We start from the raw sequence: 22,819 nt of genomic DNA on the forward strand, positions 1-22,819 counted from the left end.
TGAATCATTGCTTTAGATTGAAGTATTTTGTTCGTCACTGCCCGACTACTCACTTTGACGCACATTTAGTCCTGAAATTATCCCTGAAAGGTAGTAACGATTGCCCTAATTTCACCACAGCACGTTTTCATCGCATTACCAATTGTCACGTCAAAACATTGAAGCAGCTGCTCTGAACTGTCAAAGGCAAGTCAGATGATAATAAGTTGTTTGGCGGTGAATTGGAGTAAATAAAAGTAAATAGTTCGTTGATTTTAGTCCATCTGTAAAGTTTAGATACTTTGAAGCTTTTCCTTTATTTCAATCATCTCGACTGGCAGTTTTGGGATTTATTAAAATCGGGTAATTCGTAGATCGCCCGCGAAGCCATTTGCAAATTTTTCAAGTTCTGTCTTAACAGCAAGAATGGGGTCGACGAACGACGCTCAAACCGCTAAAACCCGCAGGACTCAAAAGCGAAAAATGAAGAGAAAGAGGCAAAGGATAAGAATTGCGGAAAAGGCTTTGAAGAGGGCCTTGAGGATCGTATCGGACGGCGAAACTCAGGTAGTATTGCTTTCTAGTCATTTACCTTAGCTCCACCTGGGATTATGGCTTGCTCTCTTTTCATAATTTTACGGCTAATGATTAAATGGCACAATCAATGCGAGGAAATAGTTTTTATTAAGGGTATTTTCATGTATATATTTTTACAGTGCGTAGAAACTAATGAGAAATATGTATATTTTCCTGTTGTCGCTCTGTGTTGTTTCGCGTCCGCATGGGACGGAGGATTTTAAACTAATTGGGCATAATCAACGTTTATGTTCTTGCCCAATTCCGGTCATAAATGTTTCAATGTGTATATATGACTATTATTTATCCCTAAGTGGAGTATAGCGCGCCAAATGCGCTCCATCGTTGATGGTTTACTGAAATGTATTTCAATTCTCTCCTGGACTTCCTGACAAACTTGCACTCTTCTATTGTTCTGCGCCATTCTTCGAAGGCAACAGTTCTAGATCGATACCCCATTCCACTCATCCTTACGAACTACCGTATTTTTTCAACCTTGGATCTAGCCAAGATGTATCACCAAATCTCTGACCCTCCCGAAGATAGCTATCTGCCCACCTTTCGGACTCTTCGAGTTCACCAGGATGACTTTCGGCTTGTGTAATGCTCCGCAAACAGAACTTTCATTTCGTTCATATGGATGATGTTTTGGTCGCATTTTCGTTCGAATCTGAGCACTTGGACCATCTCGAGTGCATTTTTTCAACGTCTCCTTGAGACCGGACCCAAACGTTGAAAAATGCAGATTCCTACAAGAGCAGCGCTCAGGGGCCACTTAATAACCCCTGACAGCATCCAACCTGACCCAGACAAGGTTGAGGCGATAAGAGCTTTCCCCTATCAACCGCGATGAAGGATCTGCGAAGGTTCTTCGGCATGTTAAACTTCTATCGTCGTTTCTTGGCCAAGGCCGTTCATCACCAAGCAATACTTAACGTTTACTTGTCTGGGCTCAAAGATTCCCGCGAGGTTGCGTGGTCTGCAGAGGCCGTCCATGCACTTAAGTCGGTCAAACAGCAGCTTGTTGACGCAATACTACTGACATTTTCTCGGTCAGATGCACCCCTAGCTGTGTTCGTCGATGCCTCAGACACAACGATATGCGCCGCTCTTCACCAACGGGTGAATCAAATGTACCCACCGTTGAGCTTCTTTTCAAAGCAACTCAACCCAGCTCAAAGTAATTAAAGCGCCTACTATCGTGAGCTACTCGCCGGGTACCTCGCTATAAAATACTTCTGTTTCTCCCTTGAGGGCAGACTGTTCACCATGCTCACGGACCACAAGCCCCTTACTTTTGCGCCCGACAAAGTGTCCCCTCGCCAACTTCGGCACTTGCGTTATATCAGCCATTTACTTTTGATGTCCAACACGTGGCTGGAAAAGACAATGTTGTGGCAGACGCTTTGTCTCGAATCTCGGAGGTCACAATCCCCGTCGCCGTCGATTATATAATAATCGCCGAGACACAGAAAGACAGTTCAGAGCTTAAGGCAAACTCCAAATAAAAGTTCAAGGAGTTTCTTATTTTCGGCTCAAACTCTTATTTACTCTGCGAAACCTTAGATAAGGGAATCAGGCCATTTATTCCGTCCGATTTTGACAGGGCAGTATTTAAAGCAATACACGATCTTGCGCAACCAGGCATCAGGACTACGAACCTGTTAGTCACTGAAAAATACTTCTGGCCGTCCACAACAAGGACGTAAACTCTGCATCGCGTGCCAGAAGTGCAAGATCAACAAGCACCTTCGAAAGGAAGTAGATTCCCTAAGTCAACCAAGCGCTTTCACACCATGCATCTCGACATCATCGGCTCTTTTTTGGAGTAGGTGAATGCGTTTATGCACAGAATGTTGGACTCCCACTACAGTTAGCTGTCATCAGAGAACTAGCCTGGAACCGTTTGATACATTACTTCAGGCTAGCCCTCCCGCTCTCCCGGCTTTGGGAGCCTTCAAGTCAGGGAATCCCTTTCACCAACGAGAGGGGAGGGGAGCAAGGGAGTTGTTAGTTTAGGGAACCCGAACATAATGCTTAACACGACTCCAGCTCTCAGCGCTCTTTAGCATCTCTCTGACAATTCTGTCTGGAGAGTGCTCTCCTATGTCTGAATAAAGCTGCTGACGAAAGCCGTCCCACCTTTCACAAGAAAAAAAGGTGTGTTCAGCGTCGGCATCAGTTCATACCTCCGCGTCATTGAGCTGAGCCGACTGTTTTGCTCCCATAAGGAGACGTTATTTAGTAGATAGAGCCCCCAACATTCGGAATTAGTCGACTCAAGGCTGAGACTCTAGCTGCAGTCCTGCCCGCTGTTGTTTCATTTGCTCGAAGAAGCTCTGACTCTAGCTTGGCACGTGAAATCTTTTTCTTCAGCCGGTCGGCTCGTCGTGATCGGCTTCGCCATTTGGCTCTATCGAATGCCTGATCTGGGTGCAATCTCGAGGCTTTCAAATCCCCATCCAGCGTATCAAGCCACCGTTGCTTAGGTCTGCCTTTTGGTCGTTTACCATCGACTTCGATGTTCAGACCAATCTTTCCAAGTGAATTCTCGTTTGCACCAATTGCGTGACCATACCATCGAAGACCCCTCTTTCGCAACTTTTCCACGATCGGTGCAACCCCGTAACGATCGCGGATATCCTCATTTCGGATGTGATCTAAACGTGTGACGCCACTAGTCCAACGTAGCATCTTCGTCTCCATTACCGCAAGACGCCGTTCATTGTCTTTTATGGTCGGCCAACACTCAGAACCATAGAGAGCGACTGGACGGACGACATTGCGGTAAATTTTAGATTTGAGACGTTCGTTGATACGTCGATCACAAAGGACACCAGTTGTGGAACGCCACTTCATCCAGGTTGCGTTCATGCGTGAAGCAATTTCATAATGCAGCTCTCCATTGGCTGATAGCGTTGACCCGAGGTATTTAAATCGCTCAGTTCTGGGCAGATCACTGCCGCTGACAGTGATTGTGCCTGTTTCATGAATTGGCACGTGAAATGAATTGTTTTAATGTGCCTAGCATATCCATCCATCTTACGGAGTTGAAGGCATTTCTGACATCAAGCGTTATAAGAAGTACTATCCGTCGAGATCGATGGCTGTGTGCTTCGGCTCGATGAACCGCATCTTCGACCTCCATAATAGTATCCACTGTGGATCTCCCTGTTCTAAACCTGAACTGCCTTGGGGATAATTCCCCGGCAGCGCGGATCCCTTCAGTGAGTTTGCTCTTGGTGAGCTTCTCGAGCACTTTACCGGTCGTGGCTTCTTCTTGTTTTCCATAGTGAGAACCGCTTCTTCGAGCACTCTTATTGTGGACAATCCCCGACGCTTTCCGCGTTATTAATATTAACCCGTAGAGGATGTCTGGGGAATAATGCCCGTACAATGCTGCCCATTTCGTCGGTATTTAGTATGCACGGCTTCCGCAGCGCTTCGATTTTCCGGGTGACAAGTTTATAGCTAAGTCCCCACGGGTCCTCATTGACCAGGTTCTGCTAGCCGCGAGCTTTGCTTTTATTTCTCGCGCTGCGAAGTCTCCTTTTGCTACACTGTGTCTTTATGACCCATGGCTCCTCGTGTATACGTTGCGGCAAACGGCGGAGCTTATGACACTCCCTCCGTAGGTCGTCAATTTCTGTCGTCCACCAGTACATAGAAGGCTTGTTGTGACTGGGGCCCTTCCGTTATCAGATTCATCACTGATGGTATCAGTTGCGACGCTATCCTCCAGCGCGGCTCTGCTTGCTCGAAGAGCTTCGAAGAATTTCCCGATGTTCATCCTCGCGGCATTCCACAGGCATGAGGAACGTCGCGTTGGGGCTCGTCGGCAAGTAGCCGCAACCACACACGAACGCGATGTACTGGTGGTCACTTGCCGATAAGTCTTCCAGGTCTCGTCACCCATTCCCTCGGCCCTGGGCAAGAACACGAAGTCGAACGTGGTCTTCCGCTGCTGTCCACGGTCGCCTGTAGAAGGAGATGCGATCCAAGAGTTCCTCCAGTTCCATCAGTCCGTTTTTGACACTTTTGCTGACGTTCCTTTGGAAGAACATTGTCGACCGCATACGCTTCACCACTGCTGCGCATTTCCTGATGAGCTTTTCCTCTTCGGCTCTAGCTAGGACGGTCGACTGCATTTGCACTCGGTTCGTGTCCGAATCCACCTGCTCGGGACTAGCGATTGTCACTGGACTTTTTTTCGGAACAGGGTCACTACACGCTGATCGCTGCGATGAACGATGCATTTTTGTGCGGCACCCAAACGCACTCAGCTCTTCCTCCTTCTCTGTTATTTCGTCGATTTTTTGTTGGTTTTAGTTTATTCTCCATTGAAAACTCAGCACCGCTTCGTGTACAAGGGAGTGGGCCGCAATAGTTAAGAACGGGTGTACCCTCGGGGACACAGCCCCCACCCCAGTTCCCTGAGGCGTATGCACAATATCCGACCAGGGTCCCGAAGGAGCCGGCTCCTGATACACGTCGCAACTGCCACCTTGGCAGAGCTAGGCTCACATCATACCATCGACGTTGACAAAGAGCTGTGGCTCCGGGGACTCCCAGTGCGTTCTGACGTGCATCGGTCATTCGTGGTTCGCCCTTCACCGAGGCTTTCTCAAGGCTGCTACCTAGGACGCAGGTATACTGCCAGCTAGGGGCTCAGAACTACTTACTCGGGCACCTCGGGGATGTCACACCCCGTATCGTAAGGGTTGAAGGTCGCTGAGGACCATCATCTCTTTGCGAGACTCGCATGGGTACAAGTATTGCGTCACAATCATCGACAGGTTTACGCGGTGGCCTGAGGCAATACCTCTGACTGATATTACGGCGCAATTATGTACCGAGGCCCTCTGTCGAGAGTCCAATCCGCGCTTTGGTGTACCAGCCGTAATCATCACGAACCAGGCAATGTAATTCGAATATACTCTTTTCGCAGAGTTAGGTAAGCTCCTTGGCTTCAAACGGCTAAGGACTATTGCATACCATCCTAAGTGCTGGAACGTTGGCACCGGACGCTAAAGGCCACCTTAATGACTCGCGTCGTGGTCGCGGTCCTTGCCTTTCGTCTTTCTCGGTCTCAGCACAGCCCACTGAGAGGAGTTCACGGCAAACCCCGCGGAGATGGTGTACGGAGAGAATGTGCGCCTCCTTGCCGACCCTGTGCTAGCGACTCTGGCATGCTGTGTCTGTCGTCGGTTTCGAAGTTGCGACCGACTCCACCTTCCCGACATGCGACAATGGAGGTCAACACCCTCAGTGACCTCGGGATGTGTTCACATTTTCTCATCGGCTAATGGGTCGCACATAACGGAATGGCATGAAACAATGGAGGGAATGGAGGAGAGTTGAAATATATTGTTAGCATTCAGCGTGTATGCATTGTGGCTATGGATGTCTACTACTTGCTTCGAACGGCTGGGGCACTTTTTGTTAAAGAATTCGTATTAAGTATTGAGATTGTTCGATATTGATACCTTTGACCTGGTCGAATTATAATACAAACAAGGAAAGCAAAGGAGAAGTCTTAGATTTTTTCTTATTGTTTTTAAAAAGAAAAATAATTGAGAGTTCATTTTACATTGTCAAACTCTCGTTATAGGTATGTGCCGTTATTTAAATATTAGCGAACGCTAAACCTAATTTTATAGTGTTATCAAGAGAAGTGAAAAAGGAGTTCAAAAGGTCACATATCGTGAACTTCCTATCACACATCTCAAAATAAAAATTGCATTATTGTAAAACGGCTACCGCTCTTATCGGTAGTCGGATCAATATTCGCAAAACATTAAAAAAAAAACATTTATGTAAGTAATCACAAATTATAGATAACACAGTCAAGATGGTGATATCGTATGGAGACATCATGGTTTGAGTACAGAAGTTCCCTTGTCAGGGGTTGTGTACCTGCAAACGAGAAAATATTATGATGCATATTTAATGGTAGGATTTCCTTATTAAGGCAGGCGTAGACCGGATATCGGTTGTTGCGCCGTTGATGATGATATTTAATAGAGTATTTGTCCTCAATTGTACCCCAATGCAAATACTTGCAGGGTCGGAAATTTGTTAGTGTGTGTAATTGCTGCGCTGTTAGTGGAGGCGAGCGTGACGCCTTAGAGGTCTGATACCGTGACAAAATACGAGAAATACAGCATAGCGTACACCGTGACAAGAGGAAGTTCACATTTACGTTTGTCAGGGAAGCAGAAGCCGCTACAAATAGAAATGATTTCGGTACCATATGTCGTGCCACGAACGAGTTTGCAGGTGGTCGCAAGTTTTTCGAGAGTGCTGCAAAGGATTTTGGCTTCTCATCAACGATAATAAGATACTTGACCCGTGGAAGAGACACTTCATCGCAATATCCAAATTGGGTTGCCTCTGCCATTGAAGCACTCAAATCAAGAAGCACGGCTAAGTTTGATGCTCTCCACGTAGAATTGCTCTTTGCAGTTTTCGCAGAACTGCTACTTTTTCTTATCCAAAAATTCTGGAAATTCGAATACTTTCCCAAGGATTGCATTAGAGGATGATCACTGAGATCCCAGGGAAAGGATCCGCCCTGAGTGCAATGATTTGAGGGATAACTGCGTCCTTCATGTTATCTCAATGATAATTACTAAAATAATCCTAGCAGGAATAGCCAGCGTTAGTATGTATTGTATATGGAGTGCTCTTTGGAAAAAGTGCGATCTAGAAAAATTAATAGTTATTATCAGGGCGACATATAACGGTGTGAAATGTTTTTGTTACCTCGAGTGATTTAAGTGGAGTTGACGAGTCTGATGGCTTTGAGTTAGCTGAGCGTCAGCTTCCGATTTCGTTGCCACAGGTTTCAATTCCGAGCATCATGGACGTCTTTTCCCTCTTTGTGCTTGTCTCTTTGCTTTTCATTTTCCCGAACCGAATCTTAATATCATTAAAATTAGAAAATAAAAAAAAAACAATGAGAAGTAAGATACCGTATACGCTCCGTACTTACCAAAGGAGTGAACAAGAGACAAATATAAAACTTTTCGGTGTCGTTTTTCATGCTGTCTTTCCTTAAACAATTCGACTGCGCTGATGACATCCTAGGACTACATGGTGGAGAACAGTCGAGGAACAGTCTCGAAACGTATTTCGGGGAGCACGTATTCGTCGCTGACTTTCTATGTACCGCAAAGTTGTTTATGGCAATCATATATAACCTTTGTGTCCGGATAGCTGAGTGGTTAAAGCATAAGGCTGTCATACGGAAGGTGGCGGTGCAAATCTCACTGTTGACGGTGGGATTTGTATCGTGATTTGACGTCGGATACTAGTCGACTCAGCTGTGAATGAGTACCTGAGTCAAATCAGGGTAATAATCTCGGGCTAGCGCAATGCTGACCGCATTGCTTCCTACAGGGTACTGTAATCTTGTAGTGCAGCGTTGCCGTCTTGAATGAAGTGCTCTAACACACTTCAAGGTCCTGATCCAATATGGATTATTGCGCCAACGATTATTATTATTATTATATATAAACCTGAAATGAGGTCAAAGATGGGGCTTTTCTACTTTTTAACAGAATTGATGGCCAATAGGATTCCAATTTTTGGTAAGAGATGTAAGCCCGCATTGGTCGCAGTGGTCATTTCACCCACAAGTGGCGGAATTTTATAATTAGTGGAAGGCTATTATATGTAGGAATGACTTCGACTCCTCATTCGGCCTCAGGTATATATGTATATGGTTGCCATCTACCCCGCCTACGTGCCATCGCTCACAGTTTACTGTAATACGCTTCAGCTTCCCCCAGGACTTCCAGAGACGTTTACGTTCCTCCTCCACTGTTCTGCGCAACGTCTTCCTGCGGCGATAGTGGATAGTTGGTGTTGAGATAATTGCATTTGCAGATTATAGGAAAAGCAGGGAAGGCATTGAGCTACATCAATTTCGGCGCCATCGTGGGCCGCTTCCTAGATATACAAATTGACCAACGACAACGATGTTTTGCCCAATAATGCATATAGAAAGAGTGCGGTTATCCGTTAGACTGAGCACTTTGGTTTTATTAGTGTTTATCTCAGCAGTCTGACTATACTTACTTCTCTTTTCACATCTAAAGCCATTTACGCAAGGTCCATGACTGTGTGAGAGAGTAAATAGATATCATCTTCGAAATCGAGGTGTTTGAAGAATGATGCCATTGCCCATTTAAACTCTAGGTGGCCTCCGGGCAAGGCAACACAAAAAATGTCACTGATAACAAGAAGAAATAATATGGGTGACAAGATGGAACCTTGGCGGATTTGGACTTTGAATTCCTCGATGAAGCACGTTATAATTTGTGTCATCATATGTCGCTATTAGTTTTTCTGAAATGCCCCTCCTCCGCGGAGCACTCCAGATACACTCCCTGTGATGCTGTCGTGAGTTTTCGCGAAACTGATGAAGCGGAGATCTGAAGCCAATGCACGAGGAGCGAATCAGCTTGGTTTATGTCGATGAAGCTTTCGAGATGTTTTTAATGCGTTCCAAGATTATTTTAGTTTTTATTTTTGGAACGACAAGGAGCATGCAAATACCCCTTCAAATGTCGCACCAAAACGCATCAGGTAGAGTAAAGCCATTATAAATTCTTCGCTAATCACTCGACCCACGCAAACAGGAATGATTTCGGCTCTGCATACCGCATGAGGAAAGAGTAGACAGGTAAAGATGTTCTGTGTAGATCACGATAATGAAGAAAGGAGTACGCCCACATGGATCGACGAGACACGAAAGATTTGGCTAACATACATTGGGAATTACACGACACGACAGAATATTGCTTGGTGTATTTGCAAGATATATACATGTATGTTTGTTACCTCAGATAACTGATAGTTTTCTGGGTCTGAATCAGACAAATGCTTCTATCTGAATTGTACATGAAATTCGCATAAATATGTATGTTTCTGAATTGGGTATAATGCAGCTCACACATAAGTTTATGCGAATGTTAATTCCCTATTACAGCTTACTGCAAACTCGCTCATAGCATACGCGTACAATTTGAGACCAATTCATCACAGTATGCACATAGATAATCTGAAATTGAAAGTGGAGTCGGCTGTTTTCAATTTGTACGCGTATACATATCTACGAACGTGTTCGCAGCAGGTCGAGATGGTAAACTGAGATGTACACGAATATATGTGTCTAAGTGAGCTCCATTTGTCTAACTCAAATAATTATTGTCTGAGACAGATAGATGTCTGAGACGCACAGAAATTTTTCATAAACATTTCTCTGAAGCAGGCATGCCTGTCTGACCCAGAAACGGTGTAGGTAGGCAGGTATCAGTGGCCACTCCAAGGAGACCAATTAGCCCTGTGGTGCCATTAACTTCTAAGACCGTGACTAGTTTGGAAAAAATGCCGGCGCAAATCTTGTTGAGTGTTTACTAACCAGAGATTTCTTTGAGGTACTAAAAATTGTCTAAATATGTTTGCAGCTCGGCCCTAGTTAGAGCTAGGCGTTTGGAAAGAAGGCGCGTGAGGGTGGTTTCTCCTTCCTTGTAACTTCGAAAATACAGATTGTAGGGTATGTCAAGTCTGGCAGCGTGGTCCTCTATAGACCAGTACCCAAAAGCTCTCCCGATCGGATTTTGTTATAGGAGGACCAGATGTTTCTTGACTTAGCGCAGGGGGTGGGCGTTTGCCATCGAGTTAGGGTCTATCAAATACTGCAAGCAGATCCTACCCTTCATGCTCACTATCGGTGAGTTTTCTCTTGAAACTCGACTAGTCCGTTGGGAATGCCTTCTTGTCCTCAATGTTATGTTTAGCTTTCAATTTAACATGGGATTCAGGATCACACCTTAATAATTTACATTGTGGTGGACATGCAATTTGTGTAATGAACGCGTCTAATTGTGAACACTCTGAAAAGAGTCGTCCAAGCTGAACCAACTGCTGGGTCAAATGAACACTTGGGTGGAGCATTGTGAAGTCTCTAGACATGTTAGTCCCCTCCACCGACAATATTTACGAGGTCCACGCGCAATCTGTGGTTGACGAGGTATTGCGTGCGGCAAATGTGGCAGTGCTATCAGCTACCGTTTTTTAATTGTCGGAGACAGTTGGTGCTTTGCGTTCGGGAAGTAGGATTAGATTACGGTCCAGATCTGCTTCCCGGAAAGGGCGATCGGGTAGTAGGTCGTCAGGACTCGCGACAAGTATCGAGGTATACTGATACCAGCACAGGTCCGAAAAGGCCACAACATGTACCGTCCGCTGAAATTTCTCTACAAAAAACCAGACTTGCCGGGAACTCTGGCGACGGCTACTCGAAATGCAGCACCACGTCGCCTGACAATTTGAGCCAACGCCACCACTTAGTCAATATAGGCACTGGAATCTCACATATCGTCCCACATATCGAAATCATAAATTAACGTCGATCTGCATGTGTGGCTACATGAGTTTAGCACTTCGACGACTGTTTTCTTGGCGGTTCATTATAGCGGATATCAAAATACGCAAAGCTCCACTTTTATTTCGTTTATTTCGATGATGTTCTGGTCGCAACCTCCTCTGAGTCTGAACATTTTGAGTATCTCGAATGCATTTTTCAAAGTTAAGAAATGCAAATTCGTACAATCACAGGTGAGATTCCTTGGCCACCTAATAACACGTGAAAGCATGCAACCGGACCCAGTCAAAGTGCAAGCGATTTTGAGCTTCCTGCTTTCGAAACAGTTAAGGAGCTGAGAAGGTTTTTGGGGATGTTAAACTTCTACCGTGGTTTCTTGCTGCCCACAATTAATCGATCTTTAATGCTTACCTGTTTGGCCCGAAGTCTAATAATTCCGGGTTGATTGCATGCTTTCTAGGCATTTGAAACCACCAAGCAATAGCTGGTGGAAGCTACACATCCGAGCAAGATGCACTCCTAAGGCTATGAGTCGATATCTCACATATTATCGTAGGTGATGCCCTTTAACAAAGGGCGCACTTCTTTTCCTAGCAGCTCACGCGCACTCGACGGAATTATAGCACCTACGCTCCTGAGTTATTAGTTCCGTATCTAAGTAGCAATAAAATACTTCTGGCATTCCCGTGTCCACGAAACATAAGTTACTCACCGTTACTTTGACACAGAAGCCCGACAAAATGTCCCTTCGTCAATTTCGACAGCAGAGTGTTATCATCCCGTATACTTCCGACATTCAGCACGAGTCTGGAAAAGATAACGTAATTTTCGATGCTTTGTCATGTGTTGCGGAGGTGAAAATCCCCACTACTGTCGATTTTCTGGCAATCGAAGAAGGACGACGGAGTTTTTCAGAGCCTCAGGACCAACTCTAAATACACATTTAGAGAGTTTCCTATTATCAGCTCAACGTCCAGCATATACTGCGAAACTTCAAACAAGGGACCAAGCCCGTATTACCGGCGGAATTTCGCAAGGAAAAATTTCACGCGGTTCATGATCTAGCGCATCCATCCGGGTAGCAAACCGGTTAGTTATCTAAACGAATGAACGAGGACATCAATTTTATAGCCAAGATATGCATCGCATATCAGAAGTGCAAAACTGCAAAACGTATTCCCTCGGTTCACCAAACGCTTTCACACAATTCATCTTGACATAATCGGCCCTTTGAGGGGATTCGCACAGCTTAAGGTATTGCCTTACAATCGTCAATAGGTTCGCATGGGGATGTCAGGTGTTACCTCCGAAGGACATTTCGAAATGGATTCCACGCTTCGGTGTGTCGGCAGTTATAATCACAGAACAGTAAAAGCAGTTTTAGTCCTCCCTTTTCTCGTTGTTAGGCAAACTCCTCGCCACCGGACAACCGCGTACCACTCGCAATCCAATCGGTTGCTGCCAAGGTGACACAGGGAGCAAACGGCGGTCGCAATTCTTGCCACTCGTTCTACTTGGTCTCCGGAAATCGCGAAGAATTTGCTGCAAGTCCCGCGGGGCTGGTATACGATGATTGTTTAATAGTTTAATTTTAAATGTATGTCCTGTAAAAAGCTCCTCAGAACTTGTCAAGTGGTGTACAAAGATCTGATCTGTTCTGGCATTCCGGTTTTAGTAATACTTTTTGTTTTTAACTCCATTCCATTCCTGGATTTGCCAATTGTTGTTAAATTGATGAAGACGAATAAAATTTGTTATGAAGGTTTTTGTTTCTAGTTTTTTTTTTGCATGAACTCTCAGAGTCGCATAAAGGCAGGTAAGAATATAATATTGAGATTTGAATTAACCCTTGGATCTAATTTTATAAAGAATTATTTTTTCTAAAATAAAAACGCGAACGTGGTTGGTTCAAAGAATATGCGGCCTGAATTTTATATTATTTTCGGCGTTAGAAGAAATTCAAGAAGGATTGAGTGATCCACGTTCGATTGTTTTATTTTTCGAAGAAAATCAATGAAAAGTTATTTTCGTGATAGATTGGCGGTCCTTCAACTTCCCGAGCAAAAGCAAAAAATATCCAACAAAAGGTAGCAAAAAAGAAAAGGAAGAAGGTTCGTATTGAAATCTCGTCACTTATTTAGTTTCTGAAAATGTTCATCTGAAGTTTGAATCAATAACGTTCATCTCAAAAACAACCATTTACTCACTATACAGACTCCTCGACAGAAACAACTGATATCGATTTTGAAGCGAAGACAGCAAAGATCTGCGAAAGCGCGTAGAAAAGACAAAGTTATAAGAGATAATCTATTTCTAAGAGATACAGAAGCACTGAATGCCGCTTGGATGAAAGCGAAGTCAGAAATGAAATCGAAAGCATTCAACAAGAGGCGCTCCATCTTACTTAAGCGAATAGATAGCGATTGCATTTTGATTGAAGATACGCCAGAGGTTATCGTAATTGACGACGATGATTATGCAAATAGTAGCAGATTATCTCATACAGAAAATGTAGATCCTAACGAAAAACAAATTTCGGAAACTAGAGAGTCTTTGCGAAAGTGCTCGCTAACAACGGGTCCCATCAAAAACACAATCTCAAGAAACAATCAAGCTGATACTGTTGATATCTGTGAACTCACTGATGACACTGCATTAGTTGAGAACATTTCAATTTCTAGTTCAGAGAGTGATGACACCGTCGTTGATATGGAAATTGTCTCCGATGTTAAAAGTAATATCCCCAAAGTTGCAACTTTGGAAAACGATTCTTCAAAAGATGATAACAACAAAGGGGAGAACAACTCGAATCTATTCTTCGAGGACACCAAAGCTAATCCTACACTCAAAGAAAGTGATATTCCTCTTTATATCTCAACTCCACTTGTCCCAGGTGCCCTTTTGGAAAATTCACCCATACCGAAAGATGTCATTTTCATTCCGCATACGCCGACTGTCGCAGAACCGAAGAAGAAACGCAAACGAAGAGATGATTCTGTAATATTCGTTAGTGAAACCGTTGCCTCGCCGAGTGTTACAAATAATAATAATAATAAGGAATATTTAACTTTGGATACAAGTGACGATCCTTCAAGAAAGCAAGTTGTCAGGGTTAGTAGTAGTTAATTAGATGCAGTTGGCATGAAATTCTGAATTTTATGGTTCCAGGCGCGAGATGGGGTAAAAATAACAAAGCTTAGGAAAAAACGCCCAGTGCCACCCGCTCCTAACATTAGTAAGGGTGAAACTAGCCCTGTCACCCCTGTAAAGAATGGGACTAAGCCGAGTTCTGATTTGTTCACGGCTTCTGAGCGTAAACGCAATGAAATCTACAATTCGAACACGTTCAATCCAAATAAAGAGACTCCAAAGCCAGGTAAACGAATGGTCATAATAGATGGCTCTAATGTCGCTTGCAGGTACGTATGTATTTACTCATGTTTATTTTTCACTTTGGTTTGACTGGAAAACATTGATAACTTATTAAATATCGGTTTTTGTTCCTTTAAGTCATTCATTGAATAGACAGTTTTCAGTGAAAGGCCTAGAAATTGTGATAAAATATTTCGAAAAAATGGGTCATGAAGTAAAGGCGGTTTTGCCGCAGTTTCGACTGAAGAAATCAAGCTCGACAGACCCACAAACATTGGAAAGACTTCAAAAACAGGGTAAGGTTGTCCTTACACCATGCAAAAATCTTCCGGGAAAGAGCTGCACATCATATGATGATCGGTAAGAATATTACTTGTATTTCGGTTGTGCGAGAGGACAACCTCCATCAATACTAATTATCCGGCTTTTTGAATAAACAAATTAAGTAAAAATTAATGGAATTAATCTACTTCACTCATTTGCGTAGCAGACGGTCAACTGCATAGACAAACATCGACCATAAACTTATCCAGCGCGTTATAAATTCAGTTACATTTCGGTGACTGAAAGTTACAGTGATAAGCTTTCGATTTAAAATTGCAATTTTCAAATGACGCTAGTGGTACATGGATTTCTACCGTAGGTTGTATGTCGAATACCAGTCGACTCCACTGGGAATAAGTGCCAAAGTCAAATCAGGGTAACAGCGTTGGTATTCTAAATTGAATGAGATAGAGGTTGTTGTTTATTTTGACCTAGCATTTATCATTTTTATTCGAAATCTATGACCGCTAATCCTCATCATGTGGCTCTTTTAATAACGAATGCAGTTTGATATGATCTGCATCACTCACAATTAAGTCCTTAATGATATTTATTCTATGCTCTCGTGTTTGGTGTTGAACTAGTGGAAGTCATTGAATGACATGCAATATTTCTTTTGATTCCGATAACAGTTCATTTTCCATTTACCTTTCATTATCCCACTTTTTTTCCGCACCCCCGTCCCGATTTTACGTCCCAAAAAATTAACATCGCTTAAATTGCAAGACTAAATGATTATTTTACTTTAAATTTTTTTATCATAAACTTCACAAAGCTAGCATCCCGGCAGCCCCAAAATTCCCTTTTGTATTTACGCGTTTCATAAATCGGATCCTCAAACTCTTATTTTTCGCTTAAAACATTTACCCATCTGAAATGCATTTTGCCTAACAGACCGAGACAAACATTCTAGAAATTTTTGGGATATGCACTACTGTGAAATCATCGTGAGACGGTTGTTGTTTCAAAGGTGATTTAGTGTTCGGCAGGAACGCGTCCCTGTTGGTATCGCCGAACAGCAGGAGAAGACAATGGAACTAAATCGTTCTAAACGTGAAAGTTAGGCCGAATTCCATTACAACAAGTGTTAGTGGAATTGGAGGACGTGCTTACCGATTGGCGAAGACAGCTAAAGAAGCGGAGGGACAAGATAATCGAACTCTCAGGGACCCAAGGTTTCCTTGTGAGAAACTTAGTGGAGCGCCACGAGAATTCAATGATTGCCCTCTGCCAGTGGAGTACAAGTTGCGGTCTTTCCGTAATCAATTGAAGGTTTTGACTAAGGTGGGAATTTGGTGGAAATTACTGCTGGAAGTATCTTGTTTCAGTTCTGGCATGTAATGATCGAGTCAATTTAGAAGTATAAACCTCTTCTCGTGGGGAATAATTGTAGATTTCTTTATGATCCATATGAAAGGGACATCCTTCATTTTTATGAGTGTGGGAACCTCAAGGGCCGCAAAACGCACTCGCGGGTGTCCAGATTTATTGTACGGCTCCACGCGCGCGGTCGAGACGGTATGTTTTTACTTTTCATTTTTAAGGTTTTGTTTACAAAACAAAACGTCTATCTGTCTGTCTGTCACACGCACTTTTCTCAGAAACGGCTATACCGATTGACACGAAATTTGGTGCGAAGATGGAAACTGTGAACACCGAGACTGCGAGTGACATCTTTCTCCGTTGAGATTAACGGAGGGTCCTCATAACATACATGCAAAAGGGGGTGTAAATTTTTTTTTCATCGAATATAGTCATGTTGGGTATCGAATGAAAGGTCTCGATCAATACTTTTCGATTCCTGCCTTATTTTTGACATTTGTTGGAAAGGCGGGGAGTGGGAGGGGTCGAAGGTGATGATTTCCCAGAAACTATCCTACCGAATAATCTGAAAAAAACATGAAACTGTCTCTACACGATGTCCAGTCCTCAAAATACTCTCCATATTGATATCTGCTCAAATTAAGTTAATAATAGTATATTACTATATTTTTGGGGAAATTGAGTAAAAACCCCCCTTATGTTTATCTTAGAGTTATAAAATAATTTGTAGTAATATAGATTCTGGTATGAAGCCTGTTATTCCCAAGTTTGATCAAAATCATACTATTGCTAACAAAGTTACAGTAGCTCAAAGTTTACTTTACCATTTAAATTTCACGCTAAAGTGAGTAGTAACGGGCTACGTACAAATGCGATAGTTCTGCACTCAAATATAAATGGGGAAAACAAAAGGGTTAAGGAAAAATTTTGGAAAGAGGAAATATTACACATTATTTGGTCAAATCGACCCCGAAAAAGGTGAATTAAATCCCGCTCCCGTCGCTGAGCTGTCGATTCTACAACTTATTGGTTACAACCTTTGGGTATCGTAATAAGGCACAAGTTGATGTTTGAAGTGTGCGTACGTTTCTCGACAACGATATCGAATGCTCGGTTAGTTTTACCTCAACGGGAGTTCCAGTTTCACAAGCTGGGCATTCTCGAATTAAGGAAGTCAGGCAGCCTACTTGCTGAGATTCCGGTTCAGAATGAGAAACATTTAAATAGTACATTGCTACGCACCAACAACCATTACAGAGGAGAAACAGGCTTTTTATTAGAATCAAAGACAGTCTAGAAGAGGCTTCCTAAAGGAGACATTGTGATCTTGATGAGCGATGTGAATGTGGGCTTTGATAACTTCTTGCTGTGACATATGGTGGGGAAGCATGGTCTTGGTGATCGTAACGATAATGGTTAGAGGATTCCGGATTTCTGCACTTTCCATCTTCTCGATACTGGTAGCATATTGCTCGAGCAAAAAACCTGCCATAAGGTCAATTTCAACTGCCCAGCAATGTACGGACAATCAATTTACCGCATTGTGATCAGTAGTAGGTTTGGGAGCTGCCTTCTGAATATGTGAATAGGCGCTAAGCATCGGCCTCAAAAGGGATCATAATCTGATGGTCGCTTGCGTATTGCGTCTGCCGCTTCTCGCAGACAGTTTTGACTCCCCAAGTTCAGCCACGGTTCTTATTAATTCAGCTGTCGTTTGACACTGGGAGGGCTTTCTTGCTGATCAGGTGGTAGATGCCCTATGAGTGTGCATTGAGCCACAATTAAAAATGTTCTTTTCTTGAGCGCTAGGTCTGGAAGAGACGTCACCAGATCTGACTGACTTCAAAATCATGGAAGCGGATCGATACACTTGCATTTCGATTGATGACTCTATGAATTGCTACGAGTGGCGGCGATGGTGACGAACTACCGTGAGAAATCCCAAGAATGTCAGCGTAATGTGCGCTATGTGAAGAGAAAATTTAGTATTGCCCTGGTCAAGGAAGCGAAAGTTGACAACGAATTCAGAACCGTATATTGCATTAATGAATTTACAGGTGGTAGCAAATCTTTCGATGGGCCGGTCAGGGTCGTCAAAGTTTGACTCTTCATTCAAGATGATGAACAACTGAAAAGGTGGAAAGAGTACTTTCCCATTTCCGTATCACATTCGGTAAAGTTCTGCCTCTTATTAACAAAAATGGGTTAGTCATCGTAACATTATGGATACGGAGTGCTCCTGCAAATCGAATGGAAATCATCCCGGCCATCAATACACTCAAACGAAGTAGAGCCGTCGAGCGACGGTCTCTCCGAGTTATACATCGCAGCTCCTTTAGTTTTTCCAGCAGCAGATAGTTCAACTTATCTATAAATCCTGGGAATGCGAAGTCTTTCGCGGAGAGTATACTATCGTTAGGATACCGAAAAAGGTACTAGTCTTGAGTGAGATAATTGGGAGGGTGCGTGTTCGCTGCCGTCGGGTAGATCTCGAAAGCTTGATTGGCAGAGAGAAGACTACTTTCCTTCAACACCCATCGGATCCTTTTGGAACAGTGTGGGAAGTTAACATCTCCGCTTCACTTTGCGTTCTATCGAAAATCGAGAGGCGAAGATTTCTCACGGTTTCGTACCAGGGTAGCTGTCTGTTTGCCCTTGGAGCAATGACCAAAGCAGTTCGCAGGTGTTAAACATTAGGATCCCGCAATTCCTAAACAAAAATGCTCTTCATCAATTTCAGAAAGGTTTTCAATAGCGTGAACAGGGTCCGAGTCGAACGAAAAGCTTCGTTGGTGCACGGGTCAGATATCTCAGCTGTGTTGATCAGAATGTAAAAGTGGCAGTTGGTAGGTCATACACTAAGGGGTTAGGGAGATATTCCAGAAGTTTCTGTTTGCCCTCCTAATTTCTTCTTTCCATCGTTTAGTTGTCTGATTGGTTCTGAGGAAATTCTTGTAAATCGACGTTACAATGATGTTGGGTTTAAGATTTAGTGTTTCTGCAATCAGTATTTCATGTTCAGTGTCAAACTTGAGTTTTCTAAAGGTTACTCCGTTGCGAAAGAACAGCGCCACTCCGCCATATCCATCATCTCTCAATCTTTGTTATAACTTTGGAAACCGGAGTAAAGTGAATGTCATAGGTTTCTTGCAGAGACACTATGTCGTTGTTCTTTAAGTTGTAAAATCTAACTATGCTTTGCAGGGATCTACTTTGAAATATGTTTTCCCAATTGTAACTGACACCGGCAGCGATTCTCCCAGGAAGGTTAATTTTTCATGCCCGTGGCTATTTTGACCTCCTTATTTTTACTGTCAGTTTTGGTCATCCTCTGGGCTTTGATTACTTTTACGTTGGACTCTGAGGCTTGAATGATCCTTCCGTCCAATTGAGTGATACATCCTTAATGATGCCATAGCAGCACGATGCACCAAACGGTATGGAGGCTTAAGGCCGCGTACTTTGACCCGTGGATCCATTATGAAGCGGTTAGCAGCTGGGGCCGTCTTGAAAAATATCGAAAACGAAACTCTCACGTTTGATGTTGACAATATCTTTGCTGTAGTTGAGGGCTTCTGCGTGTGTGTATAGGTTTAACGGATTCATCCGCTCCCTTTTATTCTGATTTATCTGGATTCGGTCCACTAAAACCGAATACTATCTGTATTTGGTGTTTTTATCGTACAAATTCATTTCCGGGGCCTTTGAAGGCGTGCCTCTGCTGATGGGGGTGGAAATTGTTTTAGCCGAGTTTTCCACAGGAAAGGAAGCTGTGGTTGCCTCGGTCATATTTTCAACGAGGTTGGTTATGTTGACATTAAGAGCTTCACCTTTTTGGTATGCAGGGCGGTCTTTCATTTGAGCCAGGGTTATCATGGGGGAACACGTTTTGTGTAATTTGTTTTGAGAACGAGCAGCCGGAGGCAATATGCGCATTTTGCAGCGATCTCTTTCCTTACTACTAAATTGAAATTTTCGTCGTCGCCAAGCGCAGGATCCGACACGTCCACGTCTGCACTAGACATTCCTGGTTTGTTCCCAGCTATTAAAAACTTATCAGGGTGCACGTTGCTTCCCCTCGGAACCCCTGAGGAACAAATTTCCTTATGCATTCAGGATTCAGTCAAATAATTCAAATGACCGTTACTACGCACTACCATAGACTCCACCCGGGAATTGAGGTGATGAATAAAACACAAGATTCAAACAAGAGAAGATTTCACTAGTATTTTGTACATCCGAACCCTGCTGCGGTCTGATCGAGAATCGCGGCCTTCAAACACAACCCCATCGATTGCAACGCAAAACATTTTTGCCCTGTTTACAGCGGGTGTTGGAAATATTTGATCTTCGAAACTTTGGGACCGTGGAATGATTGCTGTGTCGGGCTTCCTTTCTCATTTCCTCAAAGTGGGAAGAGCATAATCTAATAAACAATGAATACTATAATGAAAAAAAAGACAAATTTTATGCTTTAAATGCCGTATAGTGAATGTTTTATTGCTCATATACCGGTATTTCGAGGACCATTTGGCCTCTTCCTCAGTGAGTTTTTGTCTGTTGGACTATTCGGCATTTAAAAAATAAAATTTGCCTTTTTTTATTATAAAATAAGTCAAAAGCACTATTTTCGACACTCATTCTCATCTACTTATTTTCGTAAATAAAAGCGAGTTATTCTAAACGCCGGATAATTTTTCTCAACGTATATGGTTCGGGATACCTTGCTAAATAAATAGTTTTAATTGTTTATCTTTGTTTCCTATTCCTATTACAGTTTTATTCTTCAGTTAGCCATCGAATTCGATGCAGCCGTAGTTTCCAATGACAACTATCGCGATCTTATTGACGAGAATCCAGCATTTAAAAAAGTGATTGAATCACGAGTAATTGGCTACACATGGTGTAAGGATATGTTCATGTTACCGAAAGATCCGTATGGTCGAGCTGGTCCTAGTTTAAGCGTAATTTTGAATCGAGTATAAACGTTTTTTGTTACCGGAGTTATTTTAAGTTCATATAAGATGTACATACATTTCACCTGGAATTCATTTTTTAAGTCTCTTCGGTTTACGTTTAATAATATTTTGATATGTTTTTTTCAAACGCTCTGTAATGTGTATTTGTAGTTCGCGTTTAAGGGAATATATATTATATCGATCTGAAAAAAATGCTTATTAATGCTGACTTACCAACCGGATGCTTTTTTATCCTGTAAGAAGTAGTTTCCTTCTATTTTCTCGTCGGAAATGGTAGTCCTATATCATAAGCGAACGTATTCAGTGGTGCCTATTGATTTCAATTTATTTGGATTAATGTCTCACAATCTTATGCTCTAAAAAGAATAAATCTTTAAATTTGGTAAACACGAAAATTGCATGTCAATGCTTTATGCCATATTTTTCATGAAAATCAAAAAAAGAAAATAGTGTTGAATGTGTTTGTCATCTCCTATAAGTTTTATTTCAGTACTTTGGATTCTAATATTTTATAGTGGCGTTCGAAGAAACTCCAAAGAAATAGAAAAATGATTTCTGCTATCGATGGTATCCTTTACTAAGACTGAATTCAGAAAGTAAGAAGAGAAATTAATATAATATATTTTACGGAATATTCTTGTGAAGATAATGAAACATTTTTGTAATAAAAGACTTCTAAATGTTGGCAAGTGGTTTGTTTTTATTAAAGTTTTGTGTAAATTAAAACCTTCTTAAAATCGGTTTACTGTTTTTTTATAAAGGTGGAAATCATCGATAGCCACAATGTGGGACCTCTCCTCACCCGATATGCGCCACGTAACTATACAAAAAGATTACATCGGCGAGAATTGCCCCCTTCCTGCCGCTACTTCTTAAGCGCTCTAACCTTCAAAGTTCCCCCTGAATACAGCTTATGGTATGGATGTCAACCTTCCTTAAATACTTCGACCACGTAAATAATATCTTGTGGCTCTTTCGCTAAGTAGTGTACCTTGGCCAGATGGCTCTGGAATTTGAACAGGAGGCAAACAGAGTCGAATCGAAGATAAACACCAAGAAAACCTTAGTTCTCAACCTAATGGGTCATCCCACTCTTCACATATCTAGAAAGCGTTATTTTCGCCGATGGTGACACTGATCTTGATGTAGCTTGACCTATCAAAAACGGGAAAACGACCTTTGTTGTTTTTTTTTGAAAATTTGAAATACTGGTACCTCAACTCCAACATCAAGTTGAGACTGTTCCGCGACAATTTATTTCATATAAAAAGTGGTCGCTGTTTTTACTCGAAAGCCAAAACCTTCCATCAACCCATGACTGCGTCGTGTCATCAATGTACTTTGGTCTGAGATCATATCAAACGAAGACCTTCGTCGGCAGGCGGGCGAGGTGCTCGCGGATGTATTGATTGAAAAACGAAAGCGCCAGTAGATAAGTCACGCATTAAGAAAGAGCGACAACTCCATTGTTTGTGATGCCATGCAATGGAACACATTATTGCATGATGGCCGTCGAGTGGATCGCCCTAGAAGTGCGCGGTTTAGAACAAAGGAGGAAGAGCGCAAGCTTCTGAAAAAGTTTTGAGAAGATAGAAACACATTGCCTGGGACGATGGCGTTGGGCGTTTGTTTGATGGGCGCGCCACACTCCACTTAGGGGTGAATAGCAACCATATGCGAGTTTTACGCATTGGAGGGCCAGTAATGCTAATTAGGCGCTGAATGTAAGGGTAAACCTGAGCTGAGAGTCACGTCTGCAGCATTATAAGGCTATAATTTGATGGTAGCTCTACGCACAGGAAAGATACTGGCTTGAAATTCATTGCATAGTGAAGTATAATAAAAGTCAGTTAGGTGTGTGTTTGAGGTGGGG

At 42.7% G+C, this 22,819-nt stretch overlaps 1 protein-coding gene across 1 annotated transcript; it reads left to right on the forward strand.

The window, feature by feature from the left end:
- Positions 1 to 146: 146 nt before the first annotated feature.
- On the forward strand, positions 147 to 21,632 carry LOC119647328 (NEDD4-binding protein 1-like). Its single transcript, XM_038048266.1, has 7 exons — positions 147 to 342; positions 400 to 546; positions 12,985 to 13,059; positions 13,163 to 14,059; positions 14,117 to 14,367; positions 14,459 to 14,680; positions 20,745 to 21,632. Exons 2-7 carry the CDS (start codon positions 406 to 408, stop codon positions 20,950 to 20,952), a joined length of 1,794 nt encoding a protein of 597 aa, XP_037904194.1. The 5' UTR covers positions 147 to 342; positions 400 to 405; the 3' UTR covers positions 20,953 to 21,632.
- Positions 21,633 to 22,819: the final 1,187 nt, after the last annotated feature.

Source organism: Hermetia illucens, chromosome 1 (assembly GCF_905115235.1).
Source record: "Hermetia illucens chromosome 1, iHerIll2.2.curated.20191125, whole genome shotgun sequence".
NCBI classification, from domain to species: domain Eukaryota; kingdom Metazoa; phylum Arthropoda; class Insecta; order Diptera; family Stratiomyidae; genus Hermetia; species Hermetia illucens.

What these genes read in the sequence shown, in the direction of transcription:
- LOC119647328 (XM_038048266.1), top strand. Translation starts at nt 406, where the DNA reads ATGGGGTCGACGAACGACGCTCAAACCGCTAAAACCCGCAGGACTCAA. An exon ending in TATCGGACGGCGAAACTCAG is followed by an intron (nt 547 to 12,984) that starts GTAGTATTGCTT and finishes TTTTCGTGATAG; the next exon opens with ATTGGCGGTCCTTCAACTTC. An exon ending in CAAAAAAGAAAAGGAAGAAG is followed by an intron (nt 13,060 to 13,162) that starts GTTCGTATTGAA and finishes CTCACTATACAG; the next exon opens with ACTCCTCGACAGAAACAACT.